Source organism: Trichosurus vulpecula, chromosome 1 (assembly GCF_011100635.1).
Source record: "Trichosurus vulpecula isolate mTriVul1 chromosome 1, mTriVul1.pri, whole genome shotgun sequence".
Taxonomy (NCBI): domain Eukaryota; kingdom Metazoa; phylum Chordata; class Mammalia; order Diprotodontia; family Phalangeridae; genus Trichosurus; species Trichosurus vulpecula.
In genome coordinates this window covers 481,294,742-481,308,411 of record NC_050573.1, presented here as the reverse complement: position 1 = coordinate 481,308,411, position 13,670 = coordinate 481,294,742, and the positions used below count along the sequence as shown (strand labels likewise).

At 39.0% G+C, this 13,670-nt stretch overlaps 1 protein-coding gene across 1 annotated transcript in view; it reads left to right on the top strand.

Moving 5' to 3' along the window:
- The window catches only part of MAN2A1 (mannosidase alpha class 2A member 1), a 211,809-nt gene that overhangs the window by 82,242 nt on the left and 115,897 nt on the right, over window positions 1–13,670 (top strand). Inside the window, exons 6-7 of the mRNA XM_036735899.1 lie at window positions 6,964–7,137; window positions 8,896–9,082. Of these exons, the coding sequence (XP_036591794.1) occupies window positions 6,964–7,137; window positions 8,896–9,082 (361 nt within the window). The remainder of the gene's footprint in view (window positions 1–6,963; window positions 7,138–8,895; window positions 9,083–13,670) is intronic.

Here is a 13,670-nt window from a genome sequence, read left to right as displayed (position 1 = left end):
AGTATTGCTTAATGCATGTGTCAAAATTGTGATTCTTTAAAGGGTAGAATAAAGATGTTCTTGATAACAGTATCCACAAAGGCATAAAATAGAGAGACATATGCTTGCCAAAAATGTTCCCCACTCATGGAGGAGACCCAATGCATCTACCAAATGGAAGAGAGATTCCATATAGATGGTGAAGTCCTTGTTATGCTTTGTTTTGTGTATAACCTTGTGCTGATTGCATCAAGCCCTGAAAAGCCACAGAGCATTTTAGATCAAATCACATGATGGTGTTTACCCACAAAGGAAAAGCCAAGTGGATGGACAATCATAGTGTTCGTACCTTGTGGGTAGGGGTGTGTGTGTGTGTGTGTGTGTGTGTGTGTGTGTTGGATAAATACTGAAAGTGCACAAAGAGGGGTACCCAGAATTGAATAAGAGGAGAGAGTGCTAGATTGCCTTGAGGAAATTGTAGTTCTTTTTAATGACCCCAGGTTTCTCCCTGAAATCAGGTTTTACTTTTTCTATACTATTATTCTTTTGGTGGTATTTGATAGAATAGTAGTCACAAAGAATTCAAGCTGAAGATTACCCAGAGAAGAAGGAAGTGATACATGGTGGAACTGAGCAGGCAGCAATATATAATAAACAAAAAATATATGAAAAAGTGGTATTATCAAAGAAATTTGTGACTGAAAAAACAAAATAGGCCCAGGATGAAAGTGAAGGATAACTAAGGGACAGCTTGTGTACTCCACCGATATCCTTGCAAAATCAAGAGATCTTTTGCTTCAGTCAGTCACCACCACTTCTTAGAGTGCTTCCTATTTACTAGACACTGTGCTAAGCACTTGGAATACAAAGAAAGGAGAAAACATTGCTTACCCTCAAAAGCTCATAGTCTGTCTGGGGAGTAGGATAATAACTATGGACAAACAAGATATATAGTACTATGTACATACAAGATTACTACTGTATAGATGGAAGGCAGTTTCAGAATAAAGGAAGGCTCTAGAATCCGAGTAGGAAGTATCTCCTACAGAAGGTGAGTTTTGAGCTCAGTCTTCAAGGAAGCCAGGGAAGTGGGGCAGAACATTCCAGGCATATGAGGCAGCCTGTAAGTAGACTTTCAGATGGGAGAGAGAGTGTCATATTTGAGGAGGACAACACAGATGGATTGTAGATTATTGTGAAAAGTTTTAAATGGTAAACAAGAAGAATTAATATTTAATCCTGAAGGAAATGGAGGGAGTCTTGGTTTCAGGTAGCTTAAAACATCTTTAAGACTCTTAGGATTGTTTGCTATATTTGTGTTAGTTTCTTGTATATCTTGGATCTTAGACTTTTAAGCATTTGCAGTAAAGATCTTTCTGTACCTTACAGTTTCCTTTCTTAACCTAGCTGCACTGATTTTGTTCATGCAGAAGCTTTTCAATTTTCAACAGTAATTGAGCCATAATTACAGAACAGTAAATGGAAGGGACCTTAGGGGTTTTAGGGCCATCTGAATCCAATCCTCTCAATCAACAGTCTTTCAAGAACCACTTGTTAATTAAGCACCTACTATGTATTACATAATGTGCTAGGCATCAAGGATACAAAGAAAAGGACAGAATAGGCTTTGTCCTTAAAGAAGGTACATTCTAATGGGGGAGACAGCATGTATGTGTATGGAAGGTATGAGGCATGCACAAACAGAGAGTGGCGGGGAGGACCCTCATATCTGGGAGTCCAAGGTGTCCAAGGTCCACCTCATTCAGGTGATGGCAGTTGAACTAAGTCTTAAAGTCAGAGAGGGGGTTCATTCTAGGCATAGAGCCAGCCAGTACAGAGGCATAGTTTTAGAGAATGATGGAGTATCTATGGTGAAGCCTGAGACTTGGGTTAAGTGACTTGCCCTAGAGAAACTTGGTGGTTCACTGGATGGAGCACCGGGACTGGAATCAAGACCACCTGAATTCAAATCCAGCCTCAGACATTTATTAACTGTGTGATCCTGGGCAAGTCACTTGTTAATCACTACCTGCCTCAGTTTCCTCACCTGTAAAATGAGAATAATAATAGCACCTACCTCCCAGGGTTGTTGTGAGGATCAAATGAGGTATTGGTAAAACACTTAGCAGAGTGTCTGGCATATCTTCCTCTCCCTTTCCTTCCACAATCACCTAGGAATAAGTGCCAGAGGTCTTATTTGAACCCTGTTTCTATGACTACGAAACCAGTGATCTTCATATTCTATTTTTCTGTTAAAAAAAAAAATATGACATTACCTGTTAGGTCACATAGTCATTTGGAACTTATATAAGCTTGTTTCTTTACCTTTTAAAGCCCTGTCACTTAGACTTGTGGAATAAGATGTTGGTGTAGATTTATTTTTTCCCCACTGCTTTCTAATTTTTCTAGCAATTCTAGTCCAAAAAGGAGTCCCACCCTCAGTAGTTTTATTTTGGAGTTAAGTAAAGAAGTTCATTTGTTTCTGATTCTTTTTTTAATTTGGTTTGCTCCACCAATGTACTTTTCTATTTTAAACTAGTATGGAAGGTAGGTTTTTTTGAGTAATAGTTTATAAAGTAATAGTTTATAATGTAGTAATTTGGCTCTTCAATTTTATATGTTTTCTCAACTTGATTTTTTGATAAGACTTTATTGGTGTCTCTTGTTTTTTGTTGTTAAGTTGTTTCAGTTGTGTCTGACTCTGTTCCCATTGGGGTTTTCTTGGTAAAGATACTGGAGTTGTTTGCTGTTTTCTTCTCCAGCTCATTTTATAGATGAGGAAACTGAGGCAAACAAGGTTAAGTGACTTGCCCAGGGTCACATAGCTATTAATATTAAATGCCTGGGCCTCATTTGAACTCAGGTCTTCCTGACTGTAGGCCTGGTGCTCTATCCACCGTGCTACCTAGCTCCCTATCTTTTGCTTTTACATCACCTACATTTCTCTCTGTGTCATTCTCCCTTTTCCCTTCCAGAGAACTATTCCGTACATAAAAGATTAACAGTATACATTTATATAGCACTTTATGGCTTGAAAAATGCTTTGCACATTTCATTTTATCCTTATAACAACTCTGAGAAATACTGGTATTATAATATATTAATTTTATTATCATAAATATATTAACATCATTACTAATGTGTTGAAATATATTAATATTATAATAGTATCATTTTCATTTTACTAATAATGAAACTAAGGCAGAGGTTTGTGACTTGGCATAGTTATACAAAGGTCTTCCTGACTGTCACTAGTGTTCTTTCCATTGCGCCACCTAGCTTCCTCCTAAGGAGAGAATACAAAGAAAGCTAAAAAAACAAACAACATTCCATACTCTCTCAAGAAGTTCACATTGCAGTGAAGGGGAAAAACATGCAAAAAACTCCATGCCATAAACAGATATGGAACAGATATGTATATGTACATATATATTTGTTTATGTGCACATATGTATGTCTGTATATACATATAAGTGTATTTGTCTTTATATGCATATACACATACATTCATGCTACAACAAGCTATATGTACAGATAACTATGCACAAAAAATACATGTTTATATATACATATATGAATGCATGTGTGTATAAATCTATGTATATGTACATGTGTGAATACAGATGCACATATTATATTGAAAGTCATCTCAGTCACTAAGGGCAATTAAGAAAGACTTCTTGAAAGAAGCCAGGAAGTAGAAATGAAGAGGGAAAACATTCTAGGCCGGAGGGACAGTGAAAATGCAGGGAGTCAGCAGATGGAGTGTCTTTAAAGATCTGCAAAGAGACTAGTGTCAATGGATCATAGAGTGTTTGGAGAGGAGTAAAATATAAGACATTTGGAAGAATAGGAAGGGGTCAGGTCATGAAAGGTTTTTATAAGCCTTTTACAAGATCATATTTTTGATCTTAGAGTCATTCATTTGAGAGCCACTGGAGTTTTATTGGATATGGGGAATATGACATGGATATGGATCTGTGCTTTAGGAGGATCATTTTGATAGTGGAGTGGAGAATGGACTCGAGTGGTTAAAGATCTGTGGCAGGGAAATGAACCAGCAGGGGCTATTGAAGCAGTCTGGGTCTGAGGCGATGAAGGCTCCCATCATGGTGTAACATAAGAGGAGAGAAGGGTGTATAGACGAGATGTTGGGAAGAGAGAAATGACATGTATATGGAACATGAGAGAATGATTGAAAGTGATACATGCGGAAAGGCAGGCTGGGTTATTAGGAGGGTGGCTTTTGCCAATAAATAGGGAGAAGTTCTGGAAGAGCTTGGGGGAGAAAGAGAATGAATTGTTTTAGACATCGAATTTAATGTCTAAAAGACATCAAGTTTGAATTGTCCAATAGGCAGTTGGAGGTGCAAGTCCAATGATCAGGAGAAGATTATGAAAATCATTTGCATAGATGATAATGGAATCCACGAGAGCTGATGAGATCATCAAGTGAAATAGAGAGGGAGAAGAGAAGGGGGCCTAGGATAGAGCCTTGCCCGACATCCATGGTTAGTTGGTCTGATCTGGGTGAAGATTCAGGTAGGGAAGGGATACTGATACAGAACATTCCTGTAGGTAGGAAGATAGTGAAGAGGCAACAGTGTCAGGAAAACCTAGAGAAAAAAAATTATCAAGGAGAAGAGGATGATCAGCAGCATCAGAAGCTACAGAGGAATGAGAAATGACTACTAGGTTTGCCATTAAGAGCTCATTGGTAACTTTGGGAAGCACAGTTTCATTTGAATGTTGAGGTTACAAGCCTCTTAGAGAGTTAAGAAGATGGTGAGAGGAGAGAAAATGGAAGCACTAGTTCTAGACAGCCTTCTCAAGGAGTTAATCCACAAAAGGTCAAGAAACTACCCATTCCAGCAGTGATTTACAGTGTGACTCTGAGTGCCCTCATCTGGCTGCTGCCTCCTATTCTAGATCTGGAGGAGATGAGAGCCTAAAAACCCTGTCCCCAAAGACCAAGACCAGTTTCTCCTCCACCAATATCCTGTGGATCAAATGAGTCTAAGGGAGGATGTATCTCTATTCTTTTGGTGTTAACACTGCCATGTAGCCTGAGAGCTTTACAATAAGACCAACCCTATGGAGGTGGTCCAGTTCATAACCTTATGTAGGGTGGCTAGATGGTACAGTGGATAGAGTGCCAGGCTTAGACTCAAGATGACTCATTTTCCTGAGTTCAAATCCAACCTCTGACACTAGCTATCTGACCCTGGGCGAGTCACTTAACCCTGCTTGCCTCAGTTTTCTCATCTGTAAAATGAGTTGAAGATTGAAATGGCAAACCACACCTGTATCTTTGCCAAGAAAACCCCAAAATAGGGTCATAAAGAATAGGACATGACTGAAACTACTGAAAAATGACAAAACATGCAAGTCCTTGGGGATATATCACGGGCAAAAACAAAGTAGCCTCTGCCCTCAAATCGGGGTACAGACTCTTGCTGTGTTGGAGAAAGACAACACATACATGTGTAGTTTTGTATATATTTTGTTGTATATTGCACATTGCATGTTGTGTCAGTAAGGCAATAATAACAACGTAGATGATGGTTGTCAAAATGCCTGTGTGGTTCTGTATCGGAAAGCATAGGAGACGCTCTGCACAGAAGGTAGAGGAAGTAAACCATTTGTTCAGACACCAGAGAGCCAGATCCCACAAGCCATTTATCCAGTCTTTCAGAGCAGTAAAACATTCCATATGTCATATCACAACATGGAGCCTCACCAGCCCAAAACCTCTCTGACCCCCTGCTGGGGTCAAACTCACAAAACAAACTCACAGTACACAGTCAGCCTGTTCACTTCTGACAGTCACGAGGGTGGCCGTTAGCAGCCGTAAGGGCAGGCGCTCTTGCTCGCTCTCTCAACCTCTCAACTTCCTTTTCCTGTCAGGAAGCTCCTCTCACCACATGTGACTTAGGCTTCCTGTGACAGAAGCAGGTCACATGGCCTATTAATGGGTGGGAAAGATCTTCAAATCTAAGTTGCTACTACATGTGTATGTATTGTGTTATATGTATTATTAATCCAGCCTTTAGAATCTTCATCTTTGAAACAGCCTAAATATCCAGGTGCTGCTTTTCTCTCTAATGCCTATAGTTGTGCCATTTACTCTTTATAATACCCTGGTCAAGTCACTTAACCTTTATGAAGCTCTGTTTCTTTACCTCGAAAATGAAAGGATTGAACTTAATGACGCCAAGGTTCCTTCCAGCGCTAAATATGTGATCCTGCAATCATGTTCATTCCTTACAAGTGTGCTGCTATCAATAAAACATTGATATCTCTTTGTTTTGAGGTTAATTTGAAACTGTACATTACAAATATTTCTTTGTGAATTAGTGGATATTTTCACATGCGATGAAGAAATGCGTTACTGAGAAAATTTAGTAAGATAGGGTCAAGTTTGTAAAGTGAGATGCTTTACAGACTTTTATCTGCTATTCTGCCTTTTTCCTCTTAAATAGAACATGTGGGCTATTGGAAAACTAAAGGAGCAGCCTAAAAGTCTTCTTTTAATGTGAGGCGTCTAAGTGGAGAAAGGTTAACTTCCATTGACTTTGTTACAAACTATCACTTAAAAATTTCTAAACTAAGAAATGTAACTAAAATAGGCCCAGTATGGCATTGGGAAGGCAGAGATATAACAAAACTGTACCAGTTCATTGTCTTAAAACTACTGCTTTCCATATTAATTTCAATGAGCTTTCGTCTGACTTGACATTGTGCTCTGATGACCATAACATGTCTTATTAGAAAATGGAAAAGTAGACTGGGGGCTGTTGGGCAAGGGTAAGAGATTATACCAGTTGGCTCATCTCTTATACCCAGGAGCAGAAAGCTGTTGCCATGGTTGCACTATGATGTTTTACTTCTGAATCCCACATATATGTTTTAACTAATGCTACATAATTTACCTAATTTACCAATGGTTTTTAGAAGATGTTAATTTTAACTTTTTTTCAATAGGAGTGAAACCTAGGTCAGGCTGGGCTATTGATCCATTTGGACATTCACCAACAATGACATATCTTCTGAAACGCACTGGATTTTCCAATATGCTTATCCAGAGAGTTCATTATGCAGTTAAAAAATACTTTGCAACCACAAAGTCACTAGAATTTTATTGGAGACAAAATTGGGGTATGTACAGTTATCAAAGATGAAGATTGCACTTTATCAGGTCAGCACCTGATAAAGTATTGTACTTGATATGAGGGTTTGGATAGTATTTCTCAAGTTTCAAGAGTTTTTTTAATTTAATTTTTATTTAGAGGATTAAAAGCACCTTTCAAAATAAGTGTTAAAATATGCACATGTGACCATATATGTTGATGATACATGATGTTACAATCTTAAGAGACATTTTAAAAATTGATTATAGGCCTGAGATAGTAATCTACAACAACCTTAGCACCTTTGCTTTCTATGCAGAGGTAATATGTAAATAACAGTTGATAATATTTTGCAAATAAACTTTCAGAATGATACATTATTAATAAAATGTGAAGCGTTTGCTTACCAATAAAGCTGCTTATCAGAACAAATCAAATATTATCTTGTTTTGAACCATTTTCATCAAATATTTGATGCCTTTGGATTTCTTGGAAAATATAGGCTTTCAAAATTATGATTGTGATTTAGTTAGAAAATGCTACTGCATCATGCTAATTATTTTGCATGTAGACCCTGATATGGTTTGTAATTCTACAAGGTTTTTTTCCCCTTTTTTCTCTTTGCTGCATTAGTAGAGAGTCTTACCAGTAATAAGCTGTACATATTTTTCTGAGAGAATTTTGAACTGGAATCTCTCTGCTGATCTCCCATCTTCTGCTACCTTTCAGACATCTCTAATTGGATGTCCAGAAACATCTTAAACTCACTATGTCCAAAGCAGAATTTATTATCTTTTCCTCCCTAAACCCTCCCGCAACCCCTTCTACCTTCCCTATCAATATAGAGGGCAACACTATCCTCCCCAGACCCTCAGGCTTGTAACCTAAAAGTCATCCTGTACTCTTCACTATCTCTCCCCACCCCCCTGCTCTGTCCCCTCCCAAGCTGTTGTCTAGGCCTGTCAGTTTCACATACACCCCTTTCTCTTCTCTGACAACACCATCACTCTAGTGTAAGCCCTCAAGCACCCCATACCTTGATTACTTTAATAGTCTGCTAGTTGTTCAGCCTCTCTTCCAGTCCCTCCACACAGCCAGCAAAATGATTTTTCTATAGCACAGATCTGACGTCTCCTCCACCCCTCACTCAATAAATTCCAGTGGTTTCCTATCATATCCAAAATCAAAAAACACTTTGATGTTCAAAGTCCTTCTTAATCTAGCCCCTTTCCCACCTTTCCAGTATTTGTACACCGTATTCTCTGTTACGTGCTCTTTGATTCAGTGACACTGGCCTCTTTGCTTTTATACAAACAAGTCATTCCATCTCTTAGTGGTGGAATTTTTTTTTTTGACTGTCTCCCATGCCTAGAATGCTCTCCTTCCTCTTCTTTGCCTACTACCTTCCCTGATTTCCTTTATGTCCCAGTATACAGGAAGCCTTTCCTAACCCCTCTTAATTCTACTGCCTTTCTTCTGTTAATTTTTTTATACTAATTCTGTGTATTTCTTGTTTCTATATATTTTCTTGTTTTCTCCCCTATTGTACAATCCTTGAGGACTGGCACTGTCTTGCCCCTTTTAGTGTCTCTATTGGTTAGCACAGTTACTAGTACAGTAGTAGTCACTTAGTAAATATTTATTGACTTGACTATATCTATGAAATTCATTCCAGTAGTTCCATGCCCCTCCCAAACACCCCTCCCCCCCAAAAATTAAATAAAATATTTAGAGATCTTTGGAAGAAAGTTGATAATAATATTCATTGTTATATTCTTAATTTTAGATTTGGGATCTAGTACAGATATATTTTGCCATATGATGCCATTTTATAGTTATGATGTCCCTCACACTTGTGGGCCTGATCCTAAAGTATGTTGCCAATTTGATTTTAAACGACTTCCTGGAGGTAGAATCAGCTGTCCCTGGAGAGTCCCTCCAGAAGCAATACATCAAGGAAATGTCAATCACAGGTACTCTTAAACTTTGCTAATTTCTACTTTCTTTTTCATTTCATAAAATGTTTTCTGCACAATAAATATTCAATTAATGTTACATTAAAATATTAATGGAAACTGATAAAACAGTTCTTTATACTGTAGTTTCAGATGTTGTGTAGCCTATTGGTTCAGTTTTATGGCGGTATCCATCCATTCTTATGCCTGTCTCCTTCACTGGATTCTGCTATATATGAATCACTGTATACACTTTGATAATTTAGCTTAATTCTTCACAAAATTGGTAAAAGATACTGCCATTAAGATACATTTAATGTGTTTGAAGATGTTAATTTTCAGTTATTATTATGTTTGAGTGATCCCAGTGATCAAGAGAAGTGTCCCAAAAGGCTTAGTGAAGTTTGAAGCTAAAGCTTTATCTTAACTTAAACTGCTTAAGCTTAATAAACTGACTCTTTTGGGCTATCCTATATATTGCATGATTCTTTAAACTGTGCTTTCTGAGTTGAAGAAAAATGTTAGTGTTTACATTTAATAAGCATTTAATTCAACATTGTGTGAATGATTGATGTTATTGTTTAATAAAAGGTCATGCAGGAATGAATCTCATTATAATTAAGTGCATAGTACTGAGATCCTTTTCATTTTATTGCTTCTTAAATTGTTGACTCAATGAGAAGAGGATGTATGTTTTTTCTCTATTTCAGTCTCTAGTTTGGTCCTTTGTACATATTAGGCACTTAATAAATGTCTGAATTGATGCCTTTATTATAAACAAAACATGCAAATAATTATGCATAAACAAACTATATACAGGATAAATAGGGAATAATCAACAGAGAGGAGGGCCTAGAAAAAAGGGATTTGAGAAAAGTTTCCTGTAGAAGATGGAATTTTAGTTTGAATTTGATGGAAGCCAGGGAAGCCAAGAAGGGGAGATGAAGAGGGAGAATATGCCATGCATGAGTGACAAGAAGTGAAAATATCCAGTTAGGAGCTGGAGAATCTTGTGTAAGTAAATGGCAAGGAGGCCATTGTCCATGGATTGAAGGTTATGGTGGGGGGGGTGAGTTATGAAGGGCTTTGAATTATGAACAGAGGATTTTATATTTGATCATGGAGGTGATAGAGGGCTACTGGAGTTTATTAAGTAAAGGAATGATATGATTGGAACTGTGCTTTAGAAAAACCACTTTGCTGGCTGAGTGGAGGCTGGATTGCGGTGGGGAGAGATTTGGAGCAGGCAGACCAATCAGCAGAGACTATTGGAATAGTTCAGATGTGAGATGATGAGGGCCAGCATCAGGATGATTGCAGTATCAAAGGAGAGAAGGTGTATCATATATTGCAAAGGTGAAATCAGTAGGCCTTGGGAACTTAATCATATATGGGGGGAGTGAAAGATTTTGGGGAGTCCAGGACCTCTAAATTGCAAGCCTGAGGGACTGGGAGGACAATGTTGCTTTCTGCAGTTAATAGGGAAGGTAAGTAGCTTCCTACTTACCTTCCCTATTAACTGCAGAAAGCAACATTGTAGAGTTTAGGGGGAAAGATAATGAATGTTCTCGGATAGGTATATTTGAGAATCTTCAGAATAGAGATGGTTATTAAATCCATGGGAGCCGATGAGATCACCAAGTGAAGATTGGTAGAGGGAGAAAAGAAGATGGCACAGGACAGACAAGGAGCAGATGTGAGGACAGAGTCTTGGTGGACACACATGGTTATTGGGTGTGTGACAGGGATGCAGATAGAGAGAATGATCAACAATATCACGTAGAGGTCAAGGAGGATGAGAGGATTGAGAAAAGGTGTTGAATTTGGAAATTAAGGGGTCATTGGTACTTTGAATAGAGCAGTTTGGGCTAAATGATTGGCTCAGAAGCCAGGTTCTAGAGCAGTGGTGTCAAATTCACGGTCTACTAATCCATACATAAAGATCACTGAGACTCAATTAATGACTTAGTTTTAAAATGTAATATTATCTATTTAAGTGTATTTTAATTTTTCTGTTAAATATTATCTCAATTATGTTTTAATCTCATTCAAGACATCCTCTCAAGTGTTGTGGGCTACAGGGTCTGTGGGCTGAATATGTGGTACCTCTGCTGTAGAGTTAAGAAGAGAGTGAGTCAGTTAGGCTGTGAACATTTATTAAGCATGTATCTGCGGTGCGGGTAGGTAGCTTAGCCAGGTATTGAACGAAGTTCTAGGGATACAGAGAAAGGTAAAAGACTACCTCTGCCCTCAAGGAGTTTTAATTTAATTAGGAAAGACAACAACAACAAAAACCAAGCAGAAAATTGGGAGTGGGGAGGTGGGACAGTTTGGAGCAGGGGAGATGTTTGGTGAGGAAGTCCAGAGGAGTGCAGCTACTTGAGATGTGAAGAGATGGCTGGTCTGGGCTCCATCCTCAAACGGAGGTTCTCAGAGGTGTGGAGGGACAGGAATAATCAGGTAATTGGACCAGGAATTTGTAAGCTAACCAGGGTTTTTTGAGTTTACCAGCAAGGGTGGCTCTCCTGGTCCAGTAGAATCACACTGTTCAGTGAGGAAGCAGTGTTTGTAGGGTTGGAGAGGAGTGGGGGTAGGGTAAATGTTCATTGGTCAAGGTCCTTGTTGCTGGGGCTTGAGGCTGATCTGGCATAATAACCCTTTTACCAGTTTTAGGATTAGGGTTTTCTGCATAACAAGATGCAGGGGACTAGGCTGTTTCTCAGAACAGGTTGCATAACAGCATATCATAGCACATCCTATTTTGGGTTATTGCATTGCAAGTACTAATGGTAGAGTACAGACGTATTTGTTATTTGTACAGACATATTTGTTATTTTTCAGTTGTGTCTTTGTGACCCCATTTGGGATTTTCATGGCAGAGATACTGGTGTGGTTTACCATTTCCTTCTTCAGCTCATTTGACAGATGAGAAAACTGAGGCAAGCAGGGTTAAGTGACTTGCCCAGGGTCACACAGCTGGTAAGTGTTGGAGGTCATATTTGAACTCAGGATGATGAATCTTCCTGACTCTAGGTCCAGTATAATATCCACTGTGCCACCTTGCTTCTCCATATAGACATGTATGTAAACAAAGTGGAAGTGATTCTCAAAATGGAGTAGTTCTGGATCCACAGAGGAGAGGTCTTTGCCCTCCAATCTGTAGGAGGGAGTCTCAGGGAAGAAGAGTCCTGAAGAAATGTGAGTTTCAGGGGTGAAATGATCTTGCAGAATAAGAAATTCCTGTTGTGCAGGGGAGGCTGCTTCACCCTTTTCTGTCTGCTCCTTCATCCTTTTCCTGCCTAATCTACACCCTTAAGAGGGAAGAAGACCAGTGAAGCTGAGATTCCTGTCTGACTTCCATGCTTCCCATCTTATACTTCACTTGCCTTCAGCTGATCTCCAGCATCCACTGGGAAGAGTGGCTCCCTTCTCTCAGTGTTGAACATTGTCACACCTGGTCATACCTTTTACACCCCAGTCATTCTGAAACCCGTCGATCATTATGTAAACTGCATTCTTCACTGCCTCATAACCCCTAATTCCTTATCACCATCCCCTTCAACCCTCCCACCTCCAAATTTCAACTGAACACCACCCAGTCCTTTCACTGTGCCCTGTGGAGTGCCTGTTCTGTAGGTAACAAACTTCCCTTTATCCTAAATCTTTTCCTCTCCTACTCCTTCCATCTGTTAGTTACTACTGAAATCTGTCTCTTCCAGATGACACAGCCTCCCTGGTTGCTTTTTTCTTGTACTGGCTGAAACTTCACTCATTCTCCTTGGTTAATTGGTTGAGGCAAGGGTGTTGTAACACTCCTTCCAGGTTCTTCTGCCTCCATCCCTCAGTAACATCCCCTCCTTTGAGGTTCACGCTGTTCATATCTACTGCAGAATCCTAATTATAGTAGTTGTGCTGTATAGACTCAAGGGCACTCCTCTTCTTTCCTCAAACTTTGTATGTGTTTAGCTATTCTTTCACCCTACTTCAGCCACACATTATGGTGGTCATACAGCCATCTCATCATCACCTACAAATATTCCATTTCTGAATTCTGAAATCCCCTTTTCCAACCATAATCTACTGGCTTTTCACTTCTCTCTCTGCCTTCCCTTATAGAATCCTCTTCTCTGTCTGTACCATGCCCTCCAGTCCCTTAATTTCTCAGTTCTCTCACAAGCCATCTCCTCTGCATTATCCACTCTCTCCCATTTTCCCCATTTTTACTGCATTGTGAACCAATTCAACTCAGCACTGTCCTCTTGAATTGTTTTCCCCATCTCATATTGTCAATTTTGCCTGGATAATTAAGTAGTGAGCGATCAGATCTTTAATCCAGAGGAAAATCCTTGTGCTTGAAACTCCAATGCAGGTAGTGGTTAAACTTTATAGTTTCGATACCAAAACAACAAATTTTCATGGGAAGAATAATACAGTAGGAAATGATAGTCTTGTGACAGAGGATGATAAAAGGAATGGAAGAAATGGTCTTAGTATGGAGACTAGAAGCCTAGTCACACTTAAGAAAGGGAAAATATAGGGAATCATTAAACATTTCTTTAAGGGAGCAGGGAATATCATAATGAACTTTGTCTAGGTGTAATGGGTA